Consider the following 16,551-nt stretch of genomic DNA (forward strand, 5'->3'; position numbering starts at 1 on the left):
CTTCTTTTTGTCAACGTATTGTCCTATATGAATCCCCATTTTGAACTAGATTAAAAAAGTGCTACCAAATTGTTTACGACAACTTGTTTTTAATATGACTGAACCTTCATCCAGCATTCAAGGTTGCTTATATGAATTCTGATGTTAAAATATGTAAACAACAGAAATTCCTCCACAGACAAAGCAGTTAAATTTTTTTTGTATTGCTTGGAAATGAAGTAATTAATGCTTAGTGGTTTTGGGAAAAAGTTTGCACTTTTACTGTGTTATTGTTGGCCTTCAATAATAGCTCTGAGAACTGAATCTTGCTCCTTGGTAAACATTTTACCCCACAGGGGTTTTTTTGTGTGTGTGTATGTGTTTTGATGCAGAATTTGACACATCATGTTACACCCAAGGTAACCAACAGTTTCTGCAAGAGTTACAGGGCTTTTGGGCAGAAACTGCTGGTCCCTTTTTATGATCTGACAAAATGAAAAAGACAAAAGTTAGAGAAAGAAAAAAGGACAGGAACAATAACACAATGTACAAGGGAAACAGAGTCAAAATTATATAAAAACTAAAACAGGAATCTTAAAACAATTAGAAAATAAAGTACAGATAGATAGTAGGGATGCACTGATGATGAAATCTTCATCATAAAAGTCATGCAGCTCTTCATTAAATTGTCTCTGAATTAGCGCAAATCTAATCATGCAAATTTTTGAAACAACCTTTAAAATAACCTTCCGTCATATAACAAAAAAAATGTTAATTAACTGCTACAAAATTATTTTTACTTTGTAACACATCATAATAATCATAATTCTCTCTCTAATATCTATTTTTTTTACTGGTGTTAAAGCAAAAAAAAATCTTTCCAACACTGCATTTAAGTTTCCTTTACAGTTTACATTTAACATATCATGAGAATGTTATAATTTACCTTTGCCAAGTACTCATTTTTACTATAAGAGAGCTTGAACGCATAATAATGTAACTCAAGGCAATCTTTGTTAGCTGTTAGCTGCTGCATCAAAAAGCTCTCCTCTTGAAAATGTCCACATGAATTTGTTGTTCACAGTGCAGCATTATCAAGGAAACAACCTGGTGCATTCCTTGACGCAACAAGAGTGAATTTCTGTTTTCTGAAAACTCTCCTCCTCACACAACTGTGAGATCACAGAGCCCATTTTCCAAAAAGTCATAGTTTTCCTCTTGTACCTGCACAAAACTGATGTGACACAGCAGAAAAAACATTAGCCAATACCATCAAGTGGCAATAACAATTATATAAAGTTTCTGTTATGTGGCGGTTGATGCTGTCCTCTGCTGAGAGGGGTTAGGACCAGGAACTCACTGTCCACCTACTTTGTGGAAATTTTCTTTTCTGTTCTTCTTTAAGTAACCTGCTAACTCCTACTAGCTGCCTTTTAAATCTCCCGGCGATGGGTCGAACACATAACACACACCCGTCCAGTTCTGCCAGCTGTCACTGTTACACAGACGCTAATTTGGCAATGTTGCTACCTCTACTGCCAGCTTTAGGGTGAGACAACTCTGTAGCCCTATTGCACTATCCTACCTATTATAGAAGCAGCAAGGAATAACAGCACAACCACCTTGAGATAAATAGACAAAGTAAGAGAGACAAGACAGGTTGGGAACAATGATGCAAGAAACAGGAGATTTAGAGTCAAAATCATGCTTAAAAAAAGAGAAGTACAAAAACTATGAGGAAGGAAGCACAGATAGATATTGAATAGCTTTGATAGATGAAAAAGGGCAGGATGCTGGGGTGTTGAGCAGACTGTGGAATAAAATTAGTGATTCTGAATGACCAAATGACTTTTGAAGGTTTTACACATTTTTTTTTTTTTTAATCATACATGCAATTATTGAGCCTGCAACAGCCACTAGCAGACAAACAGGAGGTGCAGTGGGGAAGAAGAAACTCCGATCTGGCTGTGATATCAGCCATTCATCAGGGCTGGACTCAGACCAAGGTGTTGAGTCAGACGGAGCAGAGTGGAGCAGGGTCAGAGTGAAGGATGCTCTCTGGCTAGCACTCACTGGAAACCCATACTGCTGATCCACAGCTAATAATAGACAACCCACCGATAGACACAGAGTGGAAGGGCTGCTCTCTCAGCTCTTTGAGAGCTTGTAAAAACAAAAGTTTTATCGCCTCTGCCGTTCGTCTGAACTCTACCGGAAACTTAGTTGTTGCGTGAGGGGCCAGGTGTCTACAGGTTGACAGCATCTATAACTAACAAATGCTGCCTTTAACCACGTCAGTACCATTTTGTTCTTATGTTCATCCTTTCTTGCTGACACTGTGTAAGGAAGTTTGGAAGAATTGCTAAAAATGTGCCAAGAGAATACAGCTGAGATAATTTACAAGAAACGTTTATCTCTATCCTTTGAATTCTTAGACCATAGACTGCTATTCATTTGTTTAAACACCCCCAAATTTCCGTCAAAACTAAAATTCTCTCTTTAAGATATGCCTATCCCAAAGTCTGTATCCATCACTGCATGGTCTGCTGGCTTACTCCGATGTTGAAAAGAAGAGGAAAAGCTTCCTTGTTCATTTCAGTTGACAACTTTGATACTTGGCGGCAAGCTTCTAGGCAAATAGTGTTTGAATGAAAGCACACAGCAGGAAAAAGAGCGCACAGCAGGGAGAATAGAGGCTGCAATGGATTTAAGCTGTAAAGTCGTATTTCCCCCTACTGTATTGTTAGCAGAAGCTATACGGAGACGGCGTTTGTGCACATAATTCATAGTGTGAGCACAAGGCGTCAGAAATGAGCTAAACAATGAAAAAAATTAAATTAGACCCATGTTTACATAGCAACCATCTTGATGTTGGACATTTAGTTCAGCCTTCACTATCTCTGTCATCAGTTCCAATTAAGACAACAAAAGCCACCGCAGAACGATTCAAGTACGCCTAGTCCACCACTGTCATTCCTTCAGATGGCATCTAAATGTAAACAGTTGTTGCACACCATGAAGTCTTAATGTGGACTAAGGTTAAAAAATACAGAGGTTTCCATTTAACTGAAAATCATAACACACTGATATCAAGATCATTTTACTTTTGCCCATACACCGATTCCTGCCCTTACAAAGCTCTGGTGTGCTCATATTCCACAACATTCACTCTTCAGTCCATTTAATTAGTGTTGGCTGCAGCTCTGTCCACAGCAGCAATAACAGAAAAGTCACAGCCCAATCGCAACCACATTTCACTAGTGATGCCACACAGGAGAACACAAGCGTTGTCTTCAGTGGCCCTGAAGGCTGGTCTGGGGCCGTAAACTTTAAATATATCTGACTCTAATAACCATTTGGATGTGTCAGCCAGGGGAATAACCCCATGGCTTTCCAGAAGAGAGGACAGAACGGTTCTGTGGTGCAGGGCTCCTTCCCTTTGTCAGTGTAAATCATATAGGGAGCGAAATGAGGAGCAGCTCCATCCCACTCAACCCCCGAGTCTCTGGAGAGGTGTAACTGTAGGGGTTTGGAGAGAAGAGATGAGCTCCCTTCGGAGATTCAATATGAGAGACTGTAATGCCGTAGGAGCAGCGGGAGGATATTAGCTTATCTGAGAGAGGGAGACAGAGCAGAGAGAGAGAGAGAGGACCGTACAGATTGAACATACCAAATCCACTCCCATTTTTGTGTCTGTGTTGTCCTCTGTGAGTCTTGTTATCTCAGCGTGCTTACAGCTCCACAACACTGCCAATGAGGTGAGCACCAGCATGACTGTTACATTAATCTCATTATCTTAAACAGGCAGCTTGGCTCTGTGTCTAAGTACTACGGACACCACTGCATGACCATGTACATGTTGACTGTGTGTGTGTATGTTGGTCCTCACAACTATTTAGTCGGCTTACACCTCAATGACAAGTTTATAGATGAGATCATTCAGCCATAGAAGCAAATATGCATGGAAAGATTTTCCAAAACCAGCATAAAAAAAAGGCTTTCACTCATTTTATCATATCCATAAAATATCATAAAAACAAAACAAATACAGCAACTACACTGGTGGGATCAAAGTTTTGTATAAAAACTAATCAGGTAACGCAGTTTAGGTTTGACACATGCCAGGTCCAGGGGGGATCCGAGCAGCTCTGACACCGTGTCTTTTTTTAGTGTGTGGTGTCGTCTTTTATTTATAGACACACACTATTGCCTCTGGGGACGCCAATAAAGCCACATGACTCAGTGCTTTAAAGAGGTGGACCTTTTACAAAATGCTGCCCCTTTTTACAACTGCAATATGCAATTGCAATCACTGTGAAACCTTGTAACATCACTCCGGAGATCACAACACATGGCGCTCTACTGTATAAATCATGACATTGTTAAAACATGCATTTCACAAATTGTTCTTCATTTTAAATGGCATCACTTGAGTGAAAAACATCCTCTTCAGTTGCAACTGCAGCACCAGCCAAAGAGAGTATGCTTTATTAGTGGAGATATATTCATACTTTTTAAAGAAGCGAAGTTTAAATTTCAGAACTCTGAACACTCTCTGAATGCTACCCTCCATCCCTCACTCCAACGCCACAGGATGGTACACATGCAAACAAATGTAGGAGAACTTCAAATCTGCACTACTTTTTGTCCATTCTACATTGCACATATAAATGCATCAGCACTTTGTGTGTCTTTTATATTAATAATTTTGCCCTGGTCGATGAAGAACTGTATTTTGCTCCAATGTATGCTCAGTGAGTATTGTCGAAGAGACAAATAAACCTGACTTTGAAAGTTTGACAACTCTTTTAAGAGTGATACAATTCTAATGTCTGTGAGCTAAATTTTGGGTCTTCAACATTAAGTCTTTAATGCCTGAAGGGGTCCTCATAGCTTTTCAGAGGGGCTGCCAAATTATTGTTTGAAAATATTATTTTTTTTCTCTGCAAAATTAAAATGTATTTGAAAATACACATAACATGAATATTATAAACAAAGATAAATTGTCCTATTCATAACAAAAAACGGCTAGCTTGGCTCTGTCTGAAGGTAGCAAAATCTGTCACTAAGAATCTGTAATAAACACATTTGTTAAAAAAAGTACTTTAATGATCATAGCCTGTTAGCCCAAATCCAGTCAGTGGATCCACTAAGCGTCAGCTGTAAAACTCTGGCGAGCCAAACTTCATCCTCATTAAACTGCACACACAAGCTGCTATCTCCTATGCAGACTGACCTTTCCCCCTCTGTATCTATACTGAGATGAAACAGGAGGTAGAGCGGCGTTTTCTTCCCAGTCAGCACTCTCTCTTCATGCTATTATCACACACGAGAAAAGACACCAACTTATTGAAGTGTGTGTCCGCGCACTGTATGTGTGTCTACCTTTTACCTTCTTACAAGCCTCATTAGTTGTGGGAAACTATCTTATATTCTAGGTTTGTTCTAGGAATAACCTCTCTAACACACAGAGACACGCACACACACATATAAAAGCAGAACTGTATACAGTTCAGCTCATGAATATGTGATTTAATTCCCAGTTTTTGTATTAAAAGATTCTCTGTGGATCAAAAGTGGGAGGAATGACTGAAAACTGTTAGAGAAGAAAGGAAATAGGGGAGATTTGCCTACCTCATCGTAAGTGTAGCGATAGTCGGCCTTCTTTGATTTCAGATCCCACAGGACCACGATCCCAGACTCAAATCCAATTATAAGCTGGAGAGGAAGAGCGACAGGCAGTCAGTGAGATAGGTGGAAGAGATGACAGAAGGGAGATAGAATAGACCCCATGATGGGCGGAAAAAGAAGCAATACATTTGACATTCTCGCGCAGCATGAAAGGAAGTCAGGTGTAAGCAGTCTACGGAGGCTCAGGAAGAAACCTGCCCACCCTGGTTCTTAAGAGCTGATGACAGAAAATGCAAAAATTTGGTTTTGAGAGCGTAAAGTGTAAGATTCTTTAGACTTATTTTTAGAAATATGTGTCACTAAAGCTGTGCAGTGGGAACTACCCCACAAAGCTTTACGTCATGAGTGTACAGACAATAAGGCTGTATTCTAATTTTATCTCTGACCATATACACACAGTATGTTCTGTGTGAAAAAAGAAAGGTAGATAGAGAGGAATGTATATTAGAGGGCGTATGGTGAGTCATCATTGTTTTCTCAGTCAATCATTTTACTTTACTTATCTTATAGTGTTTAAAAAGAAAAATACAGAGGTGCATGAGAAAAATGGCTTAAACAGTAAAGAGAGCGAGTAAAGAGGATATACAGTACCGACAAAGCAAACTGGCCTCTCCAAGTCATGACTTCCACACAACTTGTACTTTCTATTCTCACTGCAACATTGAATTCTGTACCAAATTGTCACCAAAGTAACACCTTGCCGTGTGAGGTTATGCAGTGTAACAGTGTTTATAGTTTTGCTTTGTGTGACTGCTGAGGGAGAGAGGATGACATCAAAGAAAGCATATGTGTATTTTGTGTTTACATGTATTTGCATGTTGGCAGTTGTGGACTGAGAAATGTTGTTCTTTACCTTTCCCTCATCCATGGGGTTGTCGCTTATGTGGACAACTGGTCCAGGGTGAGCCTTGGAGGACCTTAAAGGAGAGACAAAGACAGAGACATAAAGAGTTTTTTATTTGTATTTTTAAAGGGAACAAAAAACATTCAAAAAATGTTTTTCTCATATCTGTACAAAACTCTAATCAGTTCATGGTGGACATTTGTGCAAATCTGGAAGATTCCTACAAGGCATTCTTGAGATATTGCTTTCACGAGGATGGCACATACGTATATCCGGACAGACATACATATCAATGAACAATGGACAACCCAAAAACAAAATGCCTCCAGCCCCAGCTGTCTAAGAAGAACTTTTATCTTGGAAGATTAATGTCCATGAGTGGATGCACGCTTCCACCTGCACTGTGACGTGTTTGATGAGTGTAGATCGATAGAAAGAAAACAGTTCCCATGTGAACCTGAATGAATATTTTAGGGGCTTTGTGCACCACAAGCTGTGTGCCATCTAATGCCATTATGTTCATAAGAATGCAACATAAGAATAAGACAGCTGATATCTTTAATACCCTGAACCAGAACAATCAAGACTGATAAAAAAACAGTAGAGGTAAGAGGAAAACTATGTGTTTCCGATTTTGGGGTAAACAGTTACTTTAACGGCGTACTCATTCATCAAAACCAGATCATAAAACATATAGTTCACTAAGGTGGAAAGCAAGTGTCTTTGAACCTGCGGAAAAGGTCCGCCAGGGAGGACAGAGCTGCCAATCACTCCAAGGCTCTAAAAGGCTGTTCAAAGACATGAGCTCACTTAAGGTTGTGATGGATGGCTCTGTCAGGCCAAGCAGTCCCCAGTGGCTATGTGTATGTGCATGCGTGTGTTGGTGCGTGTGCGTGCGACCATTTGCATGTCAGTGGAGACAGCACAAAATGCTTGGCTGCCCCCCCCCCCCCCCCCCCCCCCCTTCCCCCCCCCGACAGCCTTATGTCCAACCTCCTCTCCCTGCGTTGCCACGTGGCTGCAAAATTTACCTAACCTTCCCTGCCTTAAAGAGATGATGTGGGTGATGTAGAGCGCCAAGGAAGGTCACAGCTGAAAAGAGTGACTGTTAAGAGCCCGAAACAAAACCCCAATACCAGGGAGTAAGGGCAAGGATGCCTGACAGGGAGAGGCAAAGGAAGGAGCTGCAGCCGAATGTAAGTAATGCAAAAGGAGGCAAAAAGATTTGTATTCATCTTAAAGTCTAACAGTGAAGGGCAAGACATGCTGGTGATAGAGAAAAGTAGAGCTGCATAATATATAGTTTCAGCATCAACATTGCAATGTGGACATGCTCAGCAGTGACATCATAGGGAGAGAGTGAGATGTTAAATATAATATGTTAAATATGTTAAATATATGGCAAAGGAAGGAGCTGCAGCCGAATGTAAGTAATGCAAAAGGAGGCAAAAAGATTTGTATTCATCTTAAAGTCTAACAGTGAAGGGCAAGACATGCTGGTGATAGAGAAAAGTAGAGCTGCATAATATATAGTTTCAGCATCAACATTGCAATGTGGACATGCTCAGCAGTGACATCATAGGGAGAGAGTGAGATGTTAAATATAATATGTTAAATATGTTAAATATATGGCAAAGGAAGGAGCTGCAGCCGAATGTAAGTAATGCAAAAGGAGGCAAAAAGATTTGTATTCATCTTAAAGTCTAACAGTGAAGGGCAAGACATGCTGGTGATAGAGAAAAGTAGAGCTGCATAATAGAAGTGAGACTCGGTTTTGTTTTTGTTTGTATGTGTGTGTTTGTGTGTGTGTGTGTGTGTGTGTGTGTGTGTGTAGAAAAGCATTACAGCTGGGCCAGTAAGTGCCGCAGACATTGTAAAATGCATGCTTTTCTGAAGCTGCAGTAGTCAGCAGAAAGTGTCTAGATACGCTCAGGTTCCAAGATAACGACTGTAAGAATGGCCATATTTTGTGTTACCTGCATAGCTGTATGAAGGACATGAAGCATCTGTTTAATGCAATGTTATCACGGCGTCTCCCAACCATTCTTCTCTGTAGAGCTGCAGGACTGTGAAAGCTAGTTACCAGCTACAAGCCAGGCTAAAGCTAAGTGAGAGCCTTAAGGTTGGGAAATTAACGTTAAAAATAAAGTTAATCTACAAGCATAGATAATGAACAGATGATAAACATTTGAAGCATGAACAGCAAGTCGTCGACTACAACAACATAAGGGAGCCCCCCCTTATTTTAGGGTAAGCAACATGGATTTTGTGATATGACATGTTAGATCATTGATTTTAGCCTGGACTGATGGAGGAGTATTTTATGAGAAAAATGGTGTCATGGAGCATCAACCAACATGGTTTCCCGTAAAACAATCTATTTGTGGCGGCACATCACTATTAAAACATCTGCTGCCACGTACTGATTTTATATTTTTGGAGCTGTACCATACCTGATCAGCTCTGACCAAATCAGCAGATCAGTTATCTACCAAATGACTCAAGCTCCACAAACTGCTGCTGAGGAGAAAAATAACTCATAATGACCTCTACCTGGACCACCGGACTGGAAAAACACCAATAAATCTAGAATGTTTGATAATTTTACAAATTGAGATTAATATCACAGAAAAAATCACAATGTCAGTTATTTTCAATAGCATGCAGTCATAATATATAGTATTAATAATATAAAATAGCATCAAAACTGTCCAATAAAAATACATATTTTGGATTGAAATCTATAAACAGAGGATTCATGAAAAACTGTTTTTCTTAAGTTTCGCCCTGCATCTTTGCACAACTAACTTCTACTTTCCTCTACCTTCTATGAGTAAGCAAAGGGCCAAAGATGGGAAGCATCTACAGCAATGTGTGCGCGCGTGTGTGTATGTGTGTGTGTGTCTGTGTCTGTATTAGTGTCTGTGTATTAGAAGGTGGCAGTTAGTGGGCAGGCAGTCAGTCAGTTGTCTCTATATTTAGCCTGTTTGTGCTGGAGCCTTATTACCTAAGCTCTGCTGCAGCTGGAGCTGTTGATTTATCTAATCCCCCTTCACTGCCCGTCTCTCAGCTAACAGGCGTCCACAGAACCACGCATCCACACACACACATTTGCATGTCGGCACAATTAAGACACATCTTAACATCCGCCCCATTTGTAAAACCCACATCCATAACAAACAATTACCCTCTTGCTGCATTACACGAAATGCAACTTGCATAAAAGCTTCGCCCGCCCGTCCCACGTGGTTTGCTTTCTCTTGTTTGAGGATTTTATGCGCAATGTTCTCCATCTTCCCCCATGAGACTCCGTAACAAATCTGTTTTGTTAAAAAAAACCCTGTTGTTATACAGTAAATAAATCTGACACGAACACATTCACAAAGTCCACAAATACATGTTCAGGTTTGGAGATGAAGGAATCACCATGGCAACAGAGGCAGGATGGGCAGAGCGCAGACAAGCTCCCAAAAATCATCCACAAACACACAAACCCACCCACACACACACAAACAACGCCTGCCTCACTACTTCAGCACGCTCCTGTAAGCACACATTTCTGCCTGCGTACTGCTAATGACTCTGCATTTTGCATACAGAGTATACAAAAAAAAGGTCTTCGGGGACAAGAACATTTAGATATGTGTGTATATAGTAAGTGCATGTGTGTTTCTGATGCTTTAGTGAGCATGCATACTACTCTATTAATTCCTACATAGTTGTTTAGCTGTGAGCCTGCCTTAATTCTCTGCTGAAACTTCATTCACAGTTATGGGTATGACATTCTTGTCTTAAGCTAGTCAGGGTCTTTTATGTCACACTCTCTCTCTTTCTCTCTCTCTCTCTCTCTCTCACACACACACACACACACACACACACACACCCCTTGGCAGCCTCAGCTCAAAAAAGTTGTCTGTTATCAACCTCAATTGCACCAAATTCTTCTTTGTATATCAAATATTCATCCCACCCAATGATGCCTTCAGTACATTAAAGAAAATGGACCATTACGTATGTGTTGCACACACACACACACACCATGTCTGTGGGTGTATAGATGATGCAGGAGGGATGTTTAAGCAACAGAAAGCCTCAGTGAATTTTAAACATCTCTTCAGCGCAGACACACCCACACGCTTAACACACACACACACACACACACACACACACAAAAGTGATTTCTGATATTATGCATGTATGAGTAACAGCACAGGTATTCTAACAACATGCTTATTTGAGGATTTTTTCTACACGCATGCACAGTGACTCACACATGCACACTGAAGTCCTGAACATCTGGTGTCACCATGGGTGACACTGTGAGGCAGCAGAGGCGCAGTCACCATGACAGTGTCTCCGCGGCAACGTGGTTTGAACAGCCTGTTTGCAGCACGCCCCATAACATATGTGGCCTCATGTCACTTTGGGAGACTGAGTGTGTGTTATTGCATAGTAGAGCTCGCAAATCAGTATTAATACTGAACAACTCATACAAATGTTTCTTGAGATGTTCACCTATATGAACACCACACTTAGCCTTTATATTTTTAGTGATTTACTATTTGTAAATCAGAACAGTTCAAACAAGCAACAGACTGAACCTATTGACAGTGACTACAAATCTTTGTACTGTGCTGAACAAAAAAAAAATTTGAATAATTAAAGTTATTTGTAATTTCCATCTCTAAGTGCATGGGGTGTTGGAAGACTGTGTCCTCCAGGAAAGGTCACTGTGCTGGACTACACCTGCAGCCTGGGGTCCTAGAACCACCATAAATGGCTTTTAGGATACTGGAGGCTGTGATGATTCCCGAGTGCACTGCTGCACCAGCTGAGGACCTCACATATGCAGGAACATGCGTAAAAGCATGAAAAATTCAAACAAGTAATTACGGTGGCTTCAGGGTCCGGAGTGGGAGAGTGTGGGAAAACGAAAGAGGACAGAAGAGGCCTCAGGCCAACATGTTCACGTGAACTATGTGTCACAGTAAGCTGTTAACATTTTACCACTTCTGTCCCACTTCTCCCTGGCTCTCTGCATTCAGTGGCCATCTAGCTGAATTAAATCAAACACACACAAACACGACCGCGGACTAATATATAAACATTCCTGCATATACAGTGCATACATAGAATCATGCACCATGCGATGAACATGGATTCACGCGTGGCCTCAGGGCAATATGCTTAATGCCAATAGCACTGACTGAACCATAGTGCCATGCGGTTGGTTATGTACTGTAAGATATGTGTTTGTCTAATAGTCTGTCCAGTACAGTAGCTTGGGAACAGAGGTGTGAGTCATACAAATACAGGGAGCACTGGGCCAGGCCAGGCCTGGGGCAACTGGCACAGCTACTGCAGCTTGTCTCCAAATAGAAGGGCCCGAGGGATGATGACCTGGGTACACACCACATCCCAGCATCAATAGAGCAAACACAATAGAACATTGGCGGTGCAGGCAGAGGTTAACAGAAAATCTTTCATAATGCTTTTAGAAGTATTTTATGCATTAGGGCAGTCACATGACAGTGACAACCACACTAATTTAGCTGACTCCTACACAAGTGCTCGACTAATGATGCTAAAATAGGAACTAGCTTGAAATTTAGGTCTACAAGACCAACACATTCTCATTCCAGACTCGTCAAATACCAACCCTTGGTTCAGTGACATATGTCACAAGTGTGTAGTATGCCATATTCTTGCACATTTATGCTCTTAAAATAATTTGATTGACTTTTGGTTTCACACAAACAGTAGTCAGAGTGAAAGAAAAGTCAAGTCTGGAGTTTGTTTAAACCAACTACCTCCACTCCCGCCCACCCTATGCAGACTTTTTTCACTCAGAGCATCAAAAACTGCCACTACCTGGTTCGACGTATATAACACTACTAAAGGGTGCATTAGTATCTGATGCTGAGGGCCACTGAATGACCAGGCGTCTCATTTAGTCCATAAAATGTCTTCAAAATTGTTGACAATGCCCAACATAGGTTCCCAGACCCCAAGGTGGCATCTTTATTTTTTTTTGTCCAATGAGCATTTCAAAATCTAATGATAATTATGTCATTTTTGATTATATAAAACACAAATAAGCAGCAAATCCACTAATTTGGGAAAGTGCAACAAGCAGTGATTTGGCATTTTGGCTTGACAATAACTCAAACAATCAATTCTAATTGTTTTTTGTCAATACATTTTCTGTCATTCGACTGCTCCTTACAGCACTAATTCCAGTTAATTTAGATAAAATACTAATCTAATCTAAATTCTTCAGATGACAGCGTCAGAAAAGAACAGTGGGGGAGGTACAGAGGCTTTTGTATCTGGACTGCAACCCTCCTAACCCCACAGCTGGCAGAGAGGCACAAGGAGAGAGAACAAGAGAATCACCTCACACCCCTCTGATCGGCATCAAAGCAAACCGCAGACATACACTCACACGCTCAAACAAATATGCAAACTGAGAGCATCTGTAACAAATCCGAGAATCGATTCCTGGCGCTGCCGCCATCTTCAAGAAACAGTATCCCACAGAATGGCTGTGTGAGTAATTGAGGTCTGAACAAAAAGATATGGAAAGCTCATTTCCTCCAACTAATTGCGCAGAGCTACAGTTTGAATTGAAAACAACAAAATGATAAGGAAAGTGTTGTGGCTTAACAAAGCTGTTGCAGACAAGAATGTTAAGTTGGATGATGTATGATGAGTGCGATTAATCTTTGGGTGGGTTGAGGAAATGGAAGAGATGCGGAGATGTATACAGCCGATAGAGGAGAGTACATATTCAAGTCCTGTAGGTCAATAGGTTCAAGAATATTTCAATCTATAGTATACTGTATGTCACTTGTAATTTATATCTACATGTATGTGTATTATTGCAGATATAGATAGATATTTACATTTTTCTAACCTGCAAAATTGTATTAACTTTTACTTTTCATAGAAATAAGTTTTTCATGACCGCAGGGACAACTTTGGAATAGAGGTGATGTGTTGAAATAATGTGAGGATGACCAGGGAAAAAAGCTTTGACATCTCGGTGAAACCGGGTGAAGAGGAGTGAAAGGTACTGTAAAGGTGAAGGGAAAAATGAGACTAGAGTTAAGCGAAGAAAAGTGGAAGTTATTACTTGTCCTTTAGTCAAGAACTCCTGTATCTACCTCTCTATCTTATCATCCACATCTGCCCTCTATCTCATCATTATCACCCCTTACCTTCCTCTCCTACTCTTTTTTCTTTAATTGGAAACCTTTTCCTTCCACCTTCCTATCCTCACTTATCTGCTCGACTCGTCTTGTGCTCTGCCCTCTGTTACCTGCATTTATCCCTCTGTCACCACTCTGCTCCTCTCCTCCATCAGGCTCCCTCTTCTGCATGTCCTTTTCCCCAGGCGAAAGCCCTGTCTCATCCTTTCCACTCCCGTCTTCTCTCTGTCATACACTCACCCTCCTCCTCCTCCTCCTCTTCTCTCTCCCACCACTCACTCTCGCCTTTTCTTCCCTGCAGCCCTGTCGACGAGACGAGACGTCTGTGTGTACCATACACTGATCTCGGCAGACACCTGTTCCATCCCCCTCTCTCCTTCCTCCTCTTTCCCCTCTCTCCATACACGCACACACACAGAAGGGGATGAGGGGGAAAGCGTGAAGCAAAACGCTTCAGTGAATAATTTAAGTCTCTACAGCAGGGAACCAAAATGGAGCCTGTCAAACTGACAGATCCATTGAAACAGCAAAGAGACAGGTCGCTCGCTACCTGAAGTCCGATACTGTGCCTGGATATGATAGACTGACTAATGATTCTCTCTTATCTCATTACAGTTAAGCTATAATAACCTTTTGAAAGGTAAAATGCTGATTGCACAGCATCCTATATGTTACTTAGATACTGCAAGGTGAGTCAATACACCCTGGGATCAATGCAGCAGTGCTGGCAATATGAGTTTGATTCCTACAGAGTTCAAATATTGATCAGTGGTTCACTGTGGATGCCTCCATGTTGCACAAAAACCTATACGGCAGCATTCTGGATTGTGCAGCATATGAGGGAGGGAACAAAACAAGGAACTCTCGGGGCATTAAGAGTGGGAGGCGGCATCAGACAGTGACACGTGGGCAGCAACACTCACAGTTCAATGGCTTTGTTCCACATGATGACGTAGCCTGAGAGCATAAAGGACTCCACGTTGACGATGTGGATGTTCCCTCGTTCTGTGCCGATGTACAACCATTTACTCTGGAAGGGCAGGTGGCAGAAAGTTATTCTGTGAAGAGATGGACAAGGACATACATGTTAAAAGAGTGGCAAAGAATGACAGGACAGGGAGAGAAAGGGTAGAGATGGGGAGAAAGACACAGATAGCCAAGAGACAGGAGCTTCTCGAAAATCGCTCATGTTGAATTACAAATTATGAAAAACTTTGAGGGGATTATGTACCACTCCATTAGGTCAAAGCAGATAAGAGTGGCAAACCAAAGAGATTTTTGAGTCATCCAATCAGCTGTCTTTTCTCCAAGACCTACAGGATACATGAGGGTTAAGAGATACCAATAATTCTCCTGTTTTCATCATCACTCCCCATCTCCTCTTTTTCATCCATCCATCAGACTTAAGTTTAATGAGAGGTTAGAAACCCTTTCCTCCTTAACTGCTATCCATTCATCTTCTCATCCCTTTTTCATCATTTTGCTCTTTCATCCATCCTTCAACTCAACCTCAGATCTGTCTGAGGAATAATAATGTACAACCTTGGAAATCTAGCCTGCTAATATCTCAAGGTCATCTGGCTCCAGCGATTCATTTTTGATTCTGCACAATGGTTTGAGCTACACCTGTGGTCTTCAGCTGCCTGCAGCTATAGGACAATGCCTCTGGCTTATTAGCAAGGACACACCACCAAAGAAGAAGAAAAACAAAGTTGTTTCCATTTCCTTTGACAGCATTATTCCTCTTGTCCATTATTTCCTACCACAAGAACACACAGGAGTATTTTCCCATACATTAATGACAGATTAGCTCATATTTAGCAATGGCAACAAGTGAAATATCTGAATGCAATATCTGCTGTCAAAAAAGCTGTAAGTAGATACAGCATGTCAAGAAAATATCTAACTGAGATATAATAGTATTTTCTTCTTATAATCTGATTAAATAATTTCTTGTCAGAAATGAATTCAGAAAACTGGCATTAAACTCAAGACCAGGCCCTATACAGTGTTCCAGGAATCCTAAAAATAAACCCTTCCTCATGCTTCAATGACTCTTTCCAAACTACATAATTTTCTTGAAAAGTCTGAGTGTTGTGGATTTAGACAATCTGCAGCTGCCTGGATGGAAAGCTATCTGGTTAATAGATCTCAGTGTCCTCTTCTATGACAGTTACTCTGACAGCGTGTGTGGAGTTCCACAAGGCAGCTGCCTAGGCTTACTTTTTTTTCTATTTTCCATGTATCATTTACTAATGATTTACTTAAAGTACTAAAAAAAAAGCTAAAGATGTATGCAGATGACACTATAGTATATGATTCAGCACCACCTGTGGATCAGACTACCATCTTGAACAGAGAGGTAGATAATACTGGAAACCTTGAAAACAAATTAGTACTTAACACATCCATGACAAAAAGTATGGAAGCACCGACTGTGTAATTCTGGGGTAATAACAATATGAGGTTTAAAACAACAAAATGGTCAATAGCTGATACAGATTTTTTTTGTTGTTGTTTTTGTTTTTCCTGGCCCCCTAGTCCTGCTTTTTAGTCTGCACAAAATTGATTTGACACAACAAAAAAACAGTGGTGAATGTCATCTTATTGGCTGATAGGCCAAAAAATCAAGGCGAATATGGGCTGATACCTCTGAGCGGCTGATAAATCATGCTTCCCTAATAAACAGCATAGTATTTAGTGGGAGCCACAGATTAATCTCATTTTAAATAACACACCCATCCAGAATGTAAAGAAAACAAAGCTACTGTGCATTACCCTTCAAAATAACTTGTCCTTATCAAAATACATACACACTATTGTCTA

At 40.7% G+C, this 16,551-nt stretch overlaps 1 protein-coding gene across 3 annotated transcripts in view; it reads right to left on the reverse strand.

The window, feature by feature from the left end:
• The window catches only part of stxbp5a (syntaxin binding protein 5a (tomosyn)), a 127,368-nt gene that overhangs the window by 42,812 nt on the left and 68,005 nt on the right, over positions 1–16,551 (reverse strand). For all 3 annotated transcript variants that reach the window (XM_042503040.1, XM_042503039.1, XM_042503038.1), the window contains exons 5-7: positions 14,649–14,783; positions 6,524–6,587; positions 5,614–5,697 (exon numbers count right to left, since the gene is read on the reverse strand). In XM_042503040.1, the coding sequence (XP_042358974.1) occupies positions 5,614–5,697; positions 6,524–6,587; positions 14,649–14,783 (283 nt within the window). The remainder of the gene's footprint in view (positions 1–5,613; positions 5,698–6,523; positions 6,588–14,648; positions 14,784–16,551) is intronic.

The sequence above is a fragment of the Plectropomus leopardus genome, chromosome 16 (assembly GCF_008729295.1).
Source record: "Plectropomus leopardus isolate mb chromosome 16, YSFRI_Pleo_2.0, whole genome shotgun sequence".
In the NCBI taxonomy this organism is placed as follows: Eukaryota; Metazoa; Chordata; class Actinopteri; order Perciformes; family Serranidae; genus Plectropomus; species Plectropomus leopardus.